This window comes from Manis pentadactyla, chromosome 3 (genome assembly GCF_030020395.1).
Source record: "Manis pentadactyla isolate mManPen7 chromosome 3, mManPen7.hap1, whole genome shotgun sequence".
Lineage (NCBI taxonomy): Eukaryota > Metazoa > Chordata > Mammalia > Pholidota > Manidae > Manis > Manis pentadactyla.
Window position 1 is genome coordinate 158,823,623 of NC_080021.1, and position 17,020 is coordinate 158,840,642.

Genomic DNA, 17,020 nt, shown 5'->3' on the forward strand with positions numbered 1-17,020 from the left:
TCAATATTGGGGAATTAGCAAGATTTGGTATTTTGAGAGAGGTATCTGTACAGAACAATGGGGGTACTAACCAAGATGAAGCGATCAGCCCAAAAGCAAGCCCTATCAGGAATAAATTGTTCATGTCCCAAGGATTTTTCCCAACAGAAGTCCAGCTGGGCATGGATCACTTACTGGAAAACCTGCAACTGTCTTCATGAGTACCTCCCTACACATCCCAGGGTACAAAGGTGTCAGCTTGGGCTCAGGGAAAAGAAAATCCCGTGTATTTTCTTCATAGGAGGCCAACTCTTCCCACACTAGAAAGAAGAGAGAAAATGCATAAGAAGATTTACATTCTGAAAACTATACATGTACATCCCCAAGTTTAACAAATAGAAGATTAGAAAGGTAACAGCAGAGATGGCACTCAAATATAAATAGACATTTTTTTTAATAGCAATAATCAACTTTTATTGATTTCACATAAATAGCTTATAGAATGCCTTTGCAAACCTTATCTTTCCAATATAGCTGTTACAACACCCAACATTTCTTTATGAGAGCATCTGTTAAATCTCTTTGCAGAGGAAGTGGGGAAAAGTCAAAGGAGAGATGGGAAAATGAGGTTTCAAAACTAATCCTCAGTGATAAGCTTAAATATTTGGTAGTTATTTCCTTTTATAGAAAATTATAAGATTGTAACTTTTAAACATATTGAAAGTGCAGTGCACCAATTTAATTAAAAAATCAGTAGTGTCAAATATATTACTTGGGCATCAAATTTCCCTAAGTATATTCAGATTCACATAACTCTATACTTATTAAATAACAGCTTAAAACAATAACCATCAAAATCTTTAAATAATACTAGATCTGGGTTAAATCATGGTAGTATCAATAGTTTTTAAAATTCAAATGTATTTATTCATCAGAAAAATGTAGTATTTGACAATGTCCCCAAGGAATAAGCTTCTTATGTGTAGAAGATAATATGATTACATCTGCTATTGATTAGGTCATTTGTTTATCTAATATGTTCTTCAGAATTATTTTTACACTGATGTTTCCACTTGAACAAGGTTACCACAAATTGTCATATCATACCGACACTTAAAGAGTTCAGCATTCCTGAAACAAGGAGCCAACTTTATATTAGTATTTCTTTGTTACAGTGATTTAGTGTTGGTATTATTAAGCCCAATGAATTTTTCTTAATGAATATGGGTGGATTAAGGCAGAAGGACATAACCTCTTGTAGTCCTCTCAATAATTTATTCTCTATCTTTGCAAAAATTATTGTTGAGGTGATACAAATTACAGATCTGCTGGCTAGAAAGACACAGTTTGTTCCTTAGACCAAAACCTAGTATTTTAGGCATGGGGTTAAGGTGTGCAGCAGCACCCCTTGATCTGCCATCATGATCATTCCTCAGCAGTACCCACAATGCTGATTTTCAAGTGACACCACTTACTTGCTATGTCTCTTGGCTGAATGTATACAGATTATTTTTCCTTATTAATAATATTGAATAACTGGTCAATAATCTACTCACTCTTTGTAAACTCTCCATTGAGAAACTTTTCATTTTTACAACTGTTTTCTGCAAGGCTGTTGCATTCTTCTTCTGTCATCTTCTTCACATAACTAAGTGGTCCCTTCACTTCAAAGGAGGAAGGATTTTTGAATGAGCCTCCAATTCTATCCCACAATGTGAAATACTGCCCATAGTTATAGTCAAAGAACATGTGGTGGTCTGTGTGATGAGCTGAGCCATTAATAAATGGCCTTAAGATTTGAGGAACATGAAAAACACCGTCATGAATGGAAATTGTCCAGATGTTGACCAAGACGTACAAACCTAAGTAAACCCCCTTGTGTAATGGAAAGATAAAGGGATATATGTGGTAAGGCAGGCTCTGAAGGAAGCCATCCACAGGGTGAAAAGCATGACTTGCAAATGGAGTAGGGATCTTCCAGAGATGATGAGGTTTGTGTATGCACTTATAAACAAGTTTATGATGAAGGCCTCTGTGAATCCAGTAGATCAGCATGTCAGTGAAAAAGAGGAAGGACAGCATACTGACAATGAGGTGGAACCAGCCACCTGGAAACTCTATGCCATCATATAATTTGCTGTAACCTTTCAACTCTAGCAGGAACAATGAGACAGTAGGAATACTCATCCATGGCAGTGACTGGATAGTATATGTAATCTCTCGATAGACTTGATTCTTTAAAAATTGTGGATGTTTCGTTAAAGAGTGATCAAAGACAAAATAATAGTTCAGTGTTGCAAAGAAGAAATGTAGGATATAAGCACCAAGATTTGTCACAATCAGGAGACTAATAGTTTGTCGGAAGGTATCATCCTCTGGCCGTGTAGCTGGATATATGTATGGTGTAAAAAAATAATAATCTGCAGCATTGAGTACAAGATCCATCTTAGTCCCTAGAGATGGTCCGCCGCTGACTTGGCCGCTGTGCGGTCCCGGACTGCCAGATCCAACGGGCAGCCCCGGCGGCCATAAATAGACATTTTTACACACACCTGTTATTCAAAATGTGGATTACTTTTATTTACTTTTTTTATTAAGGTATCATTGATATACACTGCTATGAAGGTTTCACATGAAAAACAATGTGGTTGCTACATTCACCCATATTATCGAGGGCCCCCCATGCCCCATTGCAGTCACTGTTCATTAGTGTAGTAAGATGCCACAAAGCCTTCTCTGTGCTACACTGGTGGATGACTTCTTTTTATCTCATAGATAATTTTTAAAAGCCTTCCTCAATCATACAAGAGAAAAAACACTATCTAAAGGGTTGCTCCACAAAACAGAACAAAGAGGAGAGTCTCTTTCCATCTTCACCCATCCATCCATCTATCCAACCTTTCCTTCAACAAATGTTTTCTAAGGACATACCTTAGGCCAGGTCCTAAGGACAGAACAGGACAGGGAGACAGTGCCTTGTTCACACAAAGGTTACAGTGTTCTGTGATGTAGTGATGTCAGTGTCCCAGTGGCCCAGAGAACAGCCAGAGCTGTGGTTCTTAGCAGGGCTGCACATTTCCAGAATCTGTGAGAACACTTCATGGGCAGGAACCAAATGTGCCAGGGTATCCTGCAGTGCTTAAAGTGCTCCCACATGACTTTGTAATGTCCTACAGACATCCTTTCAGGTGAGAGACCATCTCATAATTATTGAGCCTGGAACCTAACTGTGTCACAAGAAAACTCAAAGCACATTTTTGCACGACTTTAAAATACACTGAATTTTCAGGAATGCTGGTACCATGTATATTAAAGGACAATTGTACCTTGCTTTGTCTGGCTCTTTAATGAGACCCTTTTGGCATATTTAAAATCATGTCACATCTAAATACTTCATTTTATGCTCAACATTTATGTATTGGTATATGTATTTTATTTTAAATCACTTTCCTTTTATGTATCCTTTATATTATAGCTGAAATATCATATAGATTTTTGAAGTGATTTGTAGAAGTTAGTTATATTAGCTATGAATATTATTTCAGTATGGTAAAAGGGATGCTACAGATGGCTCATTATCAAAAGATCTTGGGTCTAAAAGGATTCAGAGTAACTGAGCTGAAGGACAGAGAAGCTGCCACCTGAGCCCTCCTCATCTATACAGCAGGTACCACAGAAGGGGCTTGGGCTGAGTGGCCTCTGAACAGAGTATTGTGTAAAATGTAACTGTAGTCAAAATAAGGTAGCTTTACTGTTTGGTGACTGCTATAATATTTGTGAGAAGAATTCTGATGAGGGTATATTTTTGGTATATCAACTATAGAAAATAACTCAGATAATATGATAGATTAGTTTCTTCCTACTGATTACACTTAATATGAATGGTTTCTAATGGAATCAAACTGTAAAAGAATGTATTCTTATTTTTCACCATATCATTTCTTTTCACTCTTCCCCTCTCAGACATGCTCCAACCACACTGGACTGATGATGTATCTTTTCCCCTTCGGCTATGTACTTTCTCAACTTATACTATTTCTTCCAAATTTCCTTTGTTCCTTCACATCTTGTTGAGATCCTTTTCATCTTCCAAGTTTCACCTTGAATATCTTACCATATCTCTAACATAACAGGTCAAAAACAGAACTCTTAATTTTTCTTCCACAAATAAGCTCTCCCCCTTCCCGTCAGAGGAACCAGTACCAACTGCTTGAGCCAAAACTCTAGGATTTATCCTGGATTCCATCTCACCCTTACATCATTCCATTAACAAGTCCTGCTGACTCTATCTCCAAAATAAATCTAAACTCTGCCCCCCTCTCTCCATTTTTACAGCTATAACCTGGTCCAAGCCCCCACCCCCTCTCTCCCAGACTGTCATGACCTCCTAGCTGGTCTCCCTGCTTTCATTCTTCCCTCACACACATCTGTTGTCCCTACACTGTGATATTATAAATATGTCATATTGTGTCTTTTGCCTGCTTAAAACCTTCCAATAGGCTTCCCATCATGTCAGAAGAAAATCTAAGCATCTTACCCTAGCCTTCAAGACTCTATACAGGCCTCTAATCACCTTTCCTCTTTCCCTATTACTGCTGGCCCATTCCATGGCAGCCCTGCCACCCTTCTTGCTATCCCTCAAACACACCACTTCACCTCTGCTTCAGAGGTTTGTCCTACTGTTCTTCTCCCTACAATGTTTCTTTCCATGGTCTTTGCATAGATGGCTCCCTCCTATCTTTCACTTCCAGGTGAAAGGCCTTGGTTTAAATGTCACTTCATCAGGAAGGTGGCAACCCAACCTAAGGAAGCCTGCCACTCCCTTTCACATCACCCTACTGTATTTTCAGCCAAATACGTATCACTAACTGATATTTTTATTCAGGTATTTATTTATGGTCTGCTTCCCTGAATGCTCCATGAAAGCAGTGAGTTTGTCCACTACATTCATTATTATATTTCTGGCAGGGCTGTTCCTAGGAGATGTGAGTGGAGGACAGTTACCAATACAGGGCCCAGCTAAGACAATTTCACCTGAAAGGAGACCATTCTGTCTGCATCTTGCATAGGCCCCATGAGATATCACTGGAGACAGACATTTTTAAATTGCATTTAATAATATTCAGAAAACAGTGGAAAGCGGTAAAGTGCAGCACCTGGACCCTGCCCCCGAGCCTGTGGAACAGTGCCTGCTATACAGTGGTACTTGATAAATGCTTCTTGAGGGGGGTGAACATGATGACTAAAATGAGGTAACTTAATAAGTACCTGCTTACATTAGCTACTCAATAAACATTATTTACCCCCTTTGAGACTCAGTTTCCACAACCCTAAAAAAAGGGAGACAGACTAGATGTTCTCTAAAATCTTTTCCAACTCTTACCATGTATTCATTTTTCAGTAATTTATTTTTATTCATACATTCAAGAGATATGCATTGAGATCCTACTATGTACCAGGAGTTCTAGACACTGGAAGTACACTAGTGAACCTAGTAGACAGAATACCTGCCCTCCTGGACCATGTATTCATTTTTCAGTAATTTATTTTTATTCATACATTCAAGAGATATGCATTGAGATCCTACTATGTACCAGGAGTTCTAGACACTGGAAGTACACTAGTGAACCTAGTAGACAGAATACCTGCCCTCCTGGAGCTTACAGTCTACAAATATTAAACAATTATACAAACCAACATACAATTTAAATTGATGATAAAGAAGATGGGGAGGCAGGCAGATGGGAAGGTTGGTAGAATTCTAAGATCAATCTTCTACCTCATTTACTACTCTCATCCTGGCCTTTTTCATCGATGTTGCTTTTACAATGTCCTCTACAATGGCATGACCTTCGTGCCCTTGTTGGCCAGATAGACTTCCTCCACTTAGACATCTCAGAAGTACATTCTTCCCACTGAAAGTGGTAAGTGATGTGACAATTTCCTCACTGTCGCTAGCAACAAATACGGCTTTGTACTGAAGCCTATAATACTGTGGTTAAGAACTTGGTTTCTAGGTTCAAAGCTGGGTTTAAATCCCTGCCCTACCACTTAACAACTATGTGACCTTGAGTAAATTACATAATCCCCTTAACTTCAGTTGCCTTTTCAGGAAAATGTAAAAGCCATAACAGTACCTTCCCCTTAGGGCTATTGTGAGGACAGATGACAAATGCATGTAAAGAGCACCAGTACCTGACATAACCTGTCATTATCATGATTGCTCCATGACACCAGCTCAGCAGTGGCCCAGAACTCCCCTGGTCTCTGTGAACATCATGTGTTTTCAATCATATGTTCCTTCTGGGAACAAACCCCTGGATGCATGGTATGATGCTCTACACATTGGGTTTTCCTTTTTCCTCTCATATTTTTGTTCTTGGCTATATCTTGTCACTGCATCCAAAATGATACCTATTAAACCACTGTTCCTGTATTTACAAGAGTTAAGATAAAATAAGAGGTCAAAGAATTGGAGGGAAGCTCATCTACTATCTTTGGAATCACAAGGATGTAAAGGGAATAAAACAGAGTTAGAGAAATAGAAGGGTGAGAAGCTTCTCAATTCTGTCTCTTTGGTTTGATCATTTTCTAGAGATCCAAACTGCCATCCAATGTGAAAATGTCAGCACACCACGGAGATGTTACAGGAAGAGCCTAGGTTATGAATAAATAAGCCTACAACACAGCCTGAACAATTCTCATAGGCCAAGTGAAATGTGTGAAAGAACTCTTTTCTTAACAGGTTAATGGCATAGACAGTGACATCATCAATGCCATCAATGAAAAAGTTCTCTCCAAAAAAAAGGAAACAAATGAGACTTCTAGAGAAGTAATAATTTTAATAGCAATATTGGTTTGAGAAGTATCTTAACATTTATAGAATCGATGGCTTCCTTCCCCATATGGAGTCTCATTAGATTGAGTCCCTCTTTGCATACCAATAAGGAAACTGAAGCTCTGACAGTTGTAGATAGTTGTCATTATGCCACATGGCAAACTAGGAATTCAAAGGGGGCTCTTGCCTTGCTGATGCCTAGTAAACATTACTAAGAAGTATAAAATCAAGCTCTGATTCAGGGAATAGTTATTCACTAAAAATAGCACTTTACAGCTCCATATACATGACTTATCTCAAATTAGAGGTTTCTATTTTAGAGGTCAATAAAAAGAAAGCACCAAGCTCACTATCAAACAGGATTATGCTGCCCCCCTGTGTTCATTCACTTTTTCCCATATTTGTAAACTGAAGAAGAGGAAGTCTTAAATGCTTCCAAGCCAAATAATTGGCCCTCTCAAGTAGTAAAGTCGTATGTACATCTGAAGTACCTGTATCATTAACTTAATGGTCATGATGTCTTTTGACATTAAGTGTGTCTGAAACCAATATGAAAAAAATATCAAACAGTAAATTAACATCTACAGCAAATGAAAAGTGAACGATTCAGCCAATGAAGAACTGGTCTCTGAGAACCTAAATGTGGCCCGTGTGACCCCACAGTGCAGTCTACATGAAACTTTAAAAAAAATCTAAATTTTCTCTTAATTATCTGTTATCAAGAACCACAGCTCAGAGGGCTCACCATCAATACTCAGTACCTGGTACCACCAGCATACCAGGAAATGGTACAGTGTAGGCCATGTCCTGAATACACCCTCACTAAACACACGTTGGACAAATTAATGGATCAGTATAATGCATCTGAAGCAGAACAAAATTAATTATTTTGAGCAATTAAAATTTAATTCCACTAAAATTACAATCTAAAATTGAAGGACTATAGACAAAAGGAAAACAAGTACAATGAAGCTCCATTTTGTATCTGAGTAACTTTTGAATTATAACCAGTATGCATCCACCTTCTCACAGATTTCTGGTTATGTGAATAACAAACATATGGCAGTGTAAGATATATTAACTTTTAAAACACAAGTTGAAGAATATGTATATTCAACCAACATATATACTAACTACTGGATATATTTAGTACACATGTATGTGTGTGCACAGCTCTGTATTTTAATTGGTTGAATATTCTAAATGTGATATATATACCAAATGCATTTAAAAGATCTAACAAGATATACAACAGATGATTAATAGTAATTGTCAGGAATTAGAATGTGGCTTTTGACTTTTTATTTTATATAATTTTGTGTTACCTAAGCTTTTTTTGGGGGGGTATCATTAATCTACAATAACATGAGGAACATTATGTTTACTAGACTCCCCCCTTCACCAAGTCCCCCCCACATACCCTATTACAATCTCTGTCCATGAGTATACTAAATGCTATAGAGTCACTACTTGTCTTCTCTGTGTTGCACAGCCCTCCCCATGCCCCCCTCATTACACATGCTAATCGTAATGCCCCCTTTTCTCCTTCCCCCCCATCCCTCCCTTCCCACCCGTCCTCCCCAGTTCCTTTCTCTTTGGTAACTGTTAGTCCATTCTTGGGTTCTGTGTGTCTGCTGCTGTTTTGTTCCTTCACTTTTTTCTTTGTTCTTATACTCCAGAGATGAGTGAAATCATTTGATACTTGTCTTTCTCTGCCTGGCTTATTTCACTGAGCATAATACCCTCTAGCTCCATCCATTTTGTTGCAAATGGTAGGATTTGTTTTCTTTTTATGGCTGAATAATACTCCACTGTGTATACGGACCACATCTTCTTTATCCATTCATCTACTTATGGACACTTTGGTTGCTTCCAATTCTTGGCTATTGTAAATAATGCTGTGATAAACATAGGGGTGCATATGTCTTTTTCAAACTGTGCTGCTGCGTTCTTAGGGTAAATTCCTAGGAGTGGAATTCCTGGGTCAAATGGTATTTCTATTTTGAGCTTTTTGAGGAACCTCCATACTGCTTTCCACAATGGTTGAACTAATTTACAATCCCACCAGCAGTGTAGGAGGGTTCCCCTTTCTCCACAACCTAGCCAACATTTGTGTTGTTTGTCTTTTGGATGGTGGTGATCCTTACTGGTGTGAGATGATATCTCACTGTGGTTTTAATTTGCATTTCTCCAATGACTAGCGATGTGGAGCATCTTTTCATGTGCCTGTTGGCCATCTGAATTTCTTCTTTGGAGGACTGTCTGTTCAGCTCCTCTGCCCATTTTTTAATTGGATTGTTTGCTTTTTGTTTGTTGAGGTACATGAGCTCTTTATATATTTTGGATGTCAACCCTTTATTGGACCTGTCATTTATGAATATACTCTCCCATACTGTAGGATGCCTTTTTGTACTATTGGTGGTGTTCTTTGCTGTGCAGAAGCTTTTCAGCTTGATATAGTCCCACTTGTTCATTTTTGCTTTTGTTTCCCTTGCCCGGGAAGATATGTTCATGAAGAAGCTGCTCATGTTTATGTCCAAAAGATTTTTGTCTATGTTTTTTTCTAAGAGTTTTATGGTTTCATGACTTACATTCAGGTCTTTGATCCATTTCTAATTTACTTTTGTGTATGGGGTTAGACAATGGTCCAGTTTCATTCTCTTATATGTAGCTGTCCAGTTTTGCCAACACCAACTGTTGAAGAGGCTGTCATTTCCCCATTGTATGTCCATGGCTCCTTTATCACATATTAATTGACCAGATATGTTTGGGTTAATATCTGGACTCTCTATCCTGTTCTAATGGTCTGTGGGTCTGTTCTTGTACCAGTACCAAATAGTCTTGATTACTGTGGTTTTGTAGTAGAGCTTGAAGTTGGGGAGCAAGATTCCCCCTGCTTTATTCTTCCTTCTCAGGATTGCTTTGGCTATTCAGGGTCTTTTGTGGTTCCCTATGAATTTTAAAACTATTTGTTCCATTTCCCTGAAGAATGCTTTTGGTATTTTGATAGGGATTACATTGAATCTATAGATTGCTTTAGGTAGGATGGCCATTTTGACAATATTATTTCTTCCTAGCCATGAACATGGGATGAGTTTCCATTTGTTAGTGTCCTCTTTAATTTCTCTTAAGAGTGTCTTGTAGTTTTCAGTGTATAGGTCTTTCACTTGTTGGTTAGTTTTATTCCTAGGTATTTTATTCTTTTTGATGCAACTGTGAATGGAATTTTTTCCTGATTTCTCTTTCTGCTAGTTCATCATTAGTGTATAGGAATGAAACAGATTTATTTGTATTAATTTGTATCCTGAAACTTTGCTGAATTCAGATATTTGTTCTAGTAGTTTTGGGGTGGAGTCTTTAGGGATTTTTATGTACAATATCATGTCATCTGCAAATAGTGACAGTTTGACTTCTTCTTTACCAATCTGGATTCCTTGTATTTCTTTGTTTTGTCTGATTGCCATGGCTAGGACCTCCAGTACTATGTTGAATAACAGTGTGGAGAGTGGGCATCCCTGTCTTGTTCCCAATCTTAGAGGAAAGGCTTTCAGCTTCTTGCTGTTAAGTACGATGTTGGCTGTGAGTTTGTCATATATGGCCTTTATTATGTTGAGGTACTTGCCCTCTATACCCATTTTGTTGAGAGTTTTTATCTTGAATGGATGTTGAATTTTGTCGAATGTTTTTTCAGTATCTATGGAGATGATCATGTGGTTTTTGTCCTTCTTTTTGTTGATGTGGTGGATAATGTTGATGGATTTTCAAATGTTGTACCATCCTACTTAAGCTTTTGCAGCGAAAATATTTAAGAACTGGATAATTTCTTTTAAATGTATGCAAAATTAAATAAGACCAAAATGAGTCTGCTTCTATTTCATTAGCATACTAAAATATAGCTTGCCAGTTAATGGTGATAATATATTTGAACACAAAATTGGGTCAAATAAGAAAAAAAACTTATGGAAAAAACTTGATGTCCTGATTTTAGCCTGTCACTTTTAGGCTGAAAATCATTCAGTGAGAATTTCTGAAAAACAGGAAGGAGGCATCTCTGATTTTCCCTCTGTTCTCCCTAAGAAAGCCCTGACATATAGTGTTAGATCTACTAAGAGTGGGGTTCTTGTCTATTTTCAGGGCCTGCCTCTGCCAAGGAAACAAGAGGTACAGACTCCTGGGTCCACTCTACTCCTCAGGGGACCCTGACCTGCTTTAGGGACAGCCCCAGCAGGCAGGACTAGGATCCTCACAAAAGCCTCCATGGTCACCTCTGCTTTAGCTGAACCAACTGCCCAGCCCACCTTCCTTCTCTCATGCTTTCTTAGGAAGAAGTTCACACAATAAAATATCAAAATAATGCAACAAAACAAGGGAAATACATACACTGAACATAACTGATTTAAAAGCTTTGGTAAAAATATCAGAAATTTATACCAAAAGGAATGCAATGTTATGATTCAGACATCAATTCACAAGTAATCAAAGGACCCTGACAGTCACATTATATAGAAGAAAGAAAATCACCATATGGAAAAATGGAAAATTTTAAGAAGTAAATTTTAAATTTAAGGATTCCACAAAATATTCTTAAAAAAAGAAAAAGGCCAGAAAATACATTTTAAAGAAATTATTACATACTTGGTAAATACAGTACATCCAAATGATAATATCAGCATTAGATAAGATATGGAGAATTGGGCACACTATATACACTGAATGCAGTAGAAATAATGAAAGTTGCGGGGGATCAGTTTACTCTCAGGTTACATATGGTTCAATCTAGTGCAGAAGACCCCCCTTATCCACAGGGGATATATTTTAATGTTCCTAGTGGATGCCTGAAACCACAGACAATACCAAACCCTATGTATACTATGTTTTTTCCTATACATACAAACCTATGATAATGTTTAATTTACAAATAAGGCACAGTAAGAGATTAACAACTAATAATAAAATAGAGCAATTATAACAGCATACTGTAATAAAAGTTATGTCAGTGTCTCTCTCAAAATATCTTACTGCACTGGACTCACCCTTCTTCCTGTGATCATATGAAATAATAAAATACCTATGTGATGAGATGAAGTGAGGTGAATGAGGTAGGCATTGTGAGATAGCGTTAGGCTACCATTGACCTTCTGACGTTAAATCAGAAGGAAGATCATCTGCTTCTGCACCTTGGTTGTCCACCAGTAACTCAAACCATGGAAAGCAAAATAGCAGGTATGGGGAAATTACTGTAATTCTATTCTTTACAAATATCCTGAGAAAAAAATAATTTTTATAAATATGTGAAGAACAAATGTAGCCTAAATGCACAATATCAATTTAAGAATAATTATAACAGAATAGAAAAATACATAGCTATTGAAAATGACAAACAAGTAAACTGCAGGTAATACTATAGAGTGAAAAAGCAAAACCCTAAATACTATATACTACTGTTTATAGACTTATAAAAACACACGATTAATGAAATTCTTCAGAGCTATTAAAGATAATGATGTAAATCTATCCTTTTAGAAATGACAATGTAACAGTGATATGTAATGGGGGAAGCTAGTAACAGAAGAAAATGTATGTGATGCTGGTTATGTAAAAATTCCCTATCTCTGTGTTCTTTTATCCAGACAGAAATATTTAGAAACATGTTCACTAAAATATAAAAAAAGTTTTCTCATCATTTAGGGATGTTTCTTACAGCAAATAAAAACTGTGAAACTTATTTTCATTTTGGCATCCTATAATAGCAAAGATTAGAGAAAATTAAAAATGTTTCTGAGTTTTAAGGATACTTTCTCTTTCTCTCTCACACACACACATGTGAATGACTCCAAAATGACAAAATAATCAGCCACCTTGAAAACTATGTATGAGAACTGGTGCCATCAGGTGGCAGTTCCAACTCTCTCTCATTAGCTCAGGTCTCAGGCCATTCAAGACACACCATGAAGCAAAGGCACCACGGGACAGTTTCCTCCTGAAGCCCCATAATTCCAGCATAGAGGCACGACCGTTTTCTTTAAAGGGCCACATAGTAAATATTTTAAACTTTGCAAGTCTATGGTCACCACTACTCAGTCACTGTGGCGTGAAAGCAGCCATAAACAAAACTTAAATAAATTGATCATAGCTGTTTTCCAATAAAACTTCATGGAACAAAGAATGCTGAATTTGATATAATTTTCACATCACAACATATTGGGTCTTTCAAAAATTTATTTTCCAACTATTTAAAAATCTAAGAACGAAAGACAGTTTGGCAGTTCCTTAAAAAGTCAAACATGGAGTTACCGACAGCAGTTCCACTCATAGGCTTTATGCCCAAGAGAAATGAACACACAAATCCATATGACTTGTACATGACTGTTGATAGCTATGTTATTCATAATATCTAAAAAATGGAAACAACCCAAATGTCCATCAACTGATGAATGGATAAACTGTCATATATCCATTTTGGCACCATATAAAAGAGTATTATTCATCCATAAAAAGGAATAAAATACTGAGACATAAAACAACACGGGTGAACCTTGAAAACATGCTAAGTGAAAAAAGCCAGACACAAAAGGCCACATATTAAAAGTCCAGAAAGGCAAATCAATAGAGACAAGTTAGTGGTGACAGGAGGCTCTGAGGAGGGGGGAATGAGGAGTGACTACTAATGAGCATGGGGTTTCTTTTTTCTTTAGGGTAATAAAAATATTCTGGAATTAGGTAGTGGTTATGGTTGCACAACCTTGTGAACATACTAAAACAACTGATTTATGCACTTGAAAATGGTGAATTTTATAGTATATTAATTAAATCTCTCTTTTTTAAAAAATGTAGAAATTTAGCTCACAGGCCACATAAAAACAGACTACAGGCTGGTTTTGGTCAGGGGGCTATAGTTTGCCGTCCTTGTTCTAGCATCTAATAGCAAAGATGGCTTTGGGTTTTATACACATCATAAACTAGAACATAGCCAAAGGCAAAAACTTTAAAGAAACTGAACCAAGACTGAAAAAATTGTTTGATAATTAGATAACGTTATGAAAAAATGGAAAGCCAAAAAACCTCTTTAACTCTTGCTTTAACTTTTAACTCTTTAACTTTAACTTTTGCTCATTGCTACCAAACCCACAAAGTTACTCTGAGAGTGGACAAAACTCAAGCTGACTGGTGGGGGCAAAAAGCAAGTGTTACATAAAGCACAACTTTTAAATACAAGTCCCCATTCTATCATGTCAAAATCCTTTAAAAATGTAATTAAGCTAATTTAGAAATGCATTTACTAGCAAATTACCTGGAGGCACTAGCTGTATTAATTCAAACCTGGTTAAGAAGCCTAAAAAGGAAAAAATAAGATTTTAATACTTCAAAAATTGCCAGGGTTTTTCATTAATTGTTAAGTTTAAAACTGCCATAACATCCCATTTACTTTATTAATAATACTAATAAGTACCATACCAACAATGACTCAGGTATTCCTAGACTCAATAAATCAAGGGCATAGAATGAGAGTAAGTGACTTATAAAAATAGCATTTCAGCCCTGAAAAGTATTGACAAAACAGGTGCAATATTTTTCTCTCCTAAAAATGCATTCATAAATCACTCAAGCACTTAGCAATAAACTTTTAATTTCAAAAATTCAAAATACAATTGTCACCCATTAACCTACAAATGTTTGTTTGGCTTGAAACAGTATGCTATATAACAATATAAATTAGACACAAAATATAACATTTTTTTAAGTTTCCTGAATCTAAAATGTGTTTATAAATAGTGAACCCATTTACAATGTCTATAGGACAAGAATAAAATTCAAATCTTAAAAATAATCAATAAAGATAATTCCTACAAAATCTTAAAAGTGAAACATTTAAAAATAGACACTAATGGTTACAGTTAATAATACTGTATTATATACTTAAAAGTTGCTAAGAAAATAGGTCTTAAACATTCTCACCACAAAAAATAAGTGGTAATTATGTGATGTGATGGAGGCATTAGCCAACTCTATATTGGTAATCATTTTGCAATGTATGTGTATCAAATGTGCATGTTGTACATCTTAAACTTGTACAATGTTATATGTCAATTATATCTCAAAAAATCTAGAGAAAATATACAGTAAAAGTAAAATTCTCCCTTACAGACTAATGCAAAACGTATGAATGCATGAGGACTGATTTTTAAATGCCAAGAACCTTAAATACCAAGACAGCCCATAATTTTAGGTTTTCCAACCATCATCCCAATGGTAATGCTAGGCACTTAATTTGTCTCAGGCTCTAAATTCCTTACATTCAATTAATTCTCATCACATCCCACATTCATGGATTAGAAGACTTAATATTGTTAAGATAGCAATATTCCCCAAAGTTGAACTATATTTCAATGCAATCTTTATCAACATCCTAACTTGCCTCTTTGTAAAAAATGACAAGCTGATGTTAACCTTCATATGGACAACCAAGGAAATCCAAATAGCAAAAACAGTCTTGGAAAAGCAGAACTAAGCTGGAGGACTCACATTTCCTGATTTCAAAACTTACTAAAAACCTACAACAATCAAAATTGTATAGTATTGGCATAATGATAGACATATGGATCAAAATGAAAATAGAATTGAGAGCTCAAAACTCAACCCTAACATGTACAGTCAATTGATTTTCAACAAAGATGCTAAGACCATTCAATGGGGAAGAGATACTCATCAATAAATGGTGCTGGGGCAACTGGATATTCAGATGCGAAAGAATGAGGTTGGATTCCTACTTCATGACATTTTTTAAAAATTCAATACATATCATAGAACTAAATATAAGAGCTAAAACTAGAAAATTCTTAGAAAAAAACATGGACCTAAATCTCTGTGACTTGAATAAGGCCATGGTTTCTTAGTTATGACATTATAAACACAAGTTAGCAAAAATAGATAGAGCTCACCCAAATTAAAAACTTCTGTGTTTCAAAGAATATCACCAAGAAAGTAAAAATACAGTCCAAAGGATGGGAGAAAATATTTGTCAATCATACATTTATGGAACTTGTATCTATAACATATAAACTTACAACTCAATAATAAAGACAAATGACAAATAACCCAATTAAAATATAAGCAAAGAATCTGAATAGACATTTCTCCAAAAGAGATATACAGATGGCCAATACACACATGAAAAAATGTTTAACATCATTAGCTATCAGAGAAATGCAAATCAAAACCACAATGACATATCACTTCACACCCACAAGGATGGCTACCAATCAAAAGGATAGATAATAACAAGTGTTAGCCAGAATTTGGAGAAATGGAACTCTCATACATTCCTGGTGGAATGTAAGATAATGCAGCTGCTAGATAGCAAATGGTATAGAAATTCCTCAAAAGATTAAAGAGTTACCATATGACCCAGAAGTTCCACTCCCAGGTACATACCCAAAAGAAACAAAAATATATGTCCATAAAAAAAACTAGCACATAAATATAGCAGCATTATTTATCACAGCCTTGAAGTGGGAAAAAACCCAAATGTTCATCAACTACTAAATGGATAAACAAAATGTGGTACATCCATAGAATGGAACACTATTTGGCCATAAGAAGAAATGAAGTACTGACACATACTATAGTAAGGATGAACCTTGAAAATGTTACAATAACTGAAAGAAACCAGTCACAAAGGACCACATATTGTATAATTCCATTTGTATGAAATATCCAGAACAAGCAAATCTATACAGACAGAAAGATTAGTTAGTAGTTGCCTAGGGCTGGGAGGGATAAGAAAGAATGAGTACAGAGATTTTTTTCTATAGTGATGAAAATGTTGTTTTAAAATTATCCTGGTGGTTACACAACTCTGTGAGTATACAAAAACCATTCAATTGTAATAAGCAAACAGAATTGTACCATCCAGTAAACCTTATCTATATCTAAAAAAGGGTTTATAATAGAATAAAAAATGTGATTCAGATTTTACATAGACTCTCTTGAATAAAATATGGATCAAACATGGAAGTATTGCAACTTAGAAAATAGTAGAATTTTATATCTGTGAATTACATACACAGAATTTTTTTTTTAAGAGTACCTACTTTCCAAAATGTCTGCTACAGCTCCAGGATCTATTGCATTTTCAAATACCTGCAGGAAAAAAATATGGGGAAAATAAAATTTCAATGTTTCATTAATATATAACTACAGAAA

General features: G+C 36.0%; 2 protein-coding genes across 11 annotated transcripts in view; both read right to left on the reverse strand.

Annotated features, from left to right (window-relative positions):
- Positions 1-17,020, reverse strand: part of SPATA6L (spermatogenesis associated 6 like) — a 77,366-nt gene that overhangs the window by 37,334 nt on the left and 23,012 nt on the right. For 8 of the 10 annotated variants that reach the window (XM_057498635.1, XM_057498631.1, XM_057498632.1 and 5 more), the window contains 3 exons: positions 16,909-16,957; positions 14,109-14,150; positions 175-299 (listed from right to left, as the gene is read on the reverse strand). In XM_057498635.1, coding sequence (XP_057354618.1) covers positions 175-299; positions 14,109-14,150; positions 16,909-16,957 — 216 coding nt within the window. The remainder of the gene's footprint in view (positions 1-174; positions 300-14,108; positions 14,151-16,908; positions 16,958-17,020) is intronic. The other 2 variants (XM_057498634.1, XM_036928375.2) reach the window with 1 other exon arrangement.
- Positions 427-2,482, reverse strand: LOC118933734 (lathosterol oxidase-like). The gene has a single exon (XM_036928385.2). It carries the CDS (start codon positions 2,422-2,424, stop codon positions 1,528-1,530), a length of 897 nt encoding a protein of 298 aa, XP_036784280.2. The 5' UTR covers positions 2,425-2,482; the 3' UTR covers positions 427-1,527.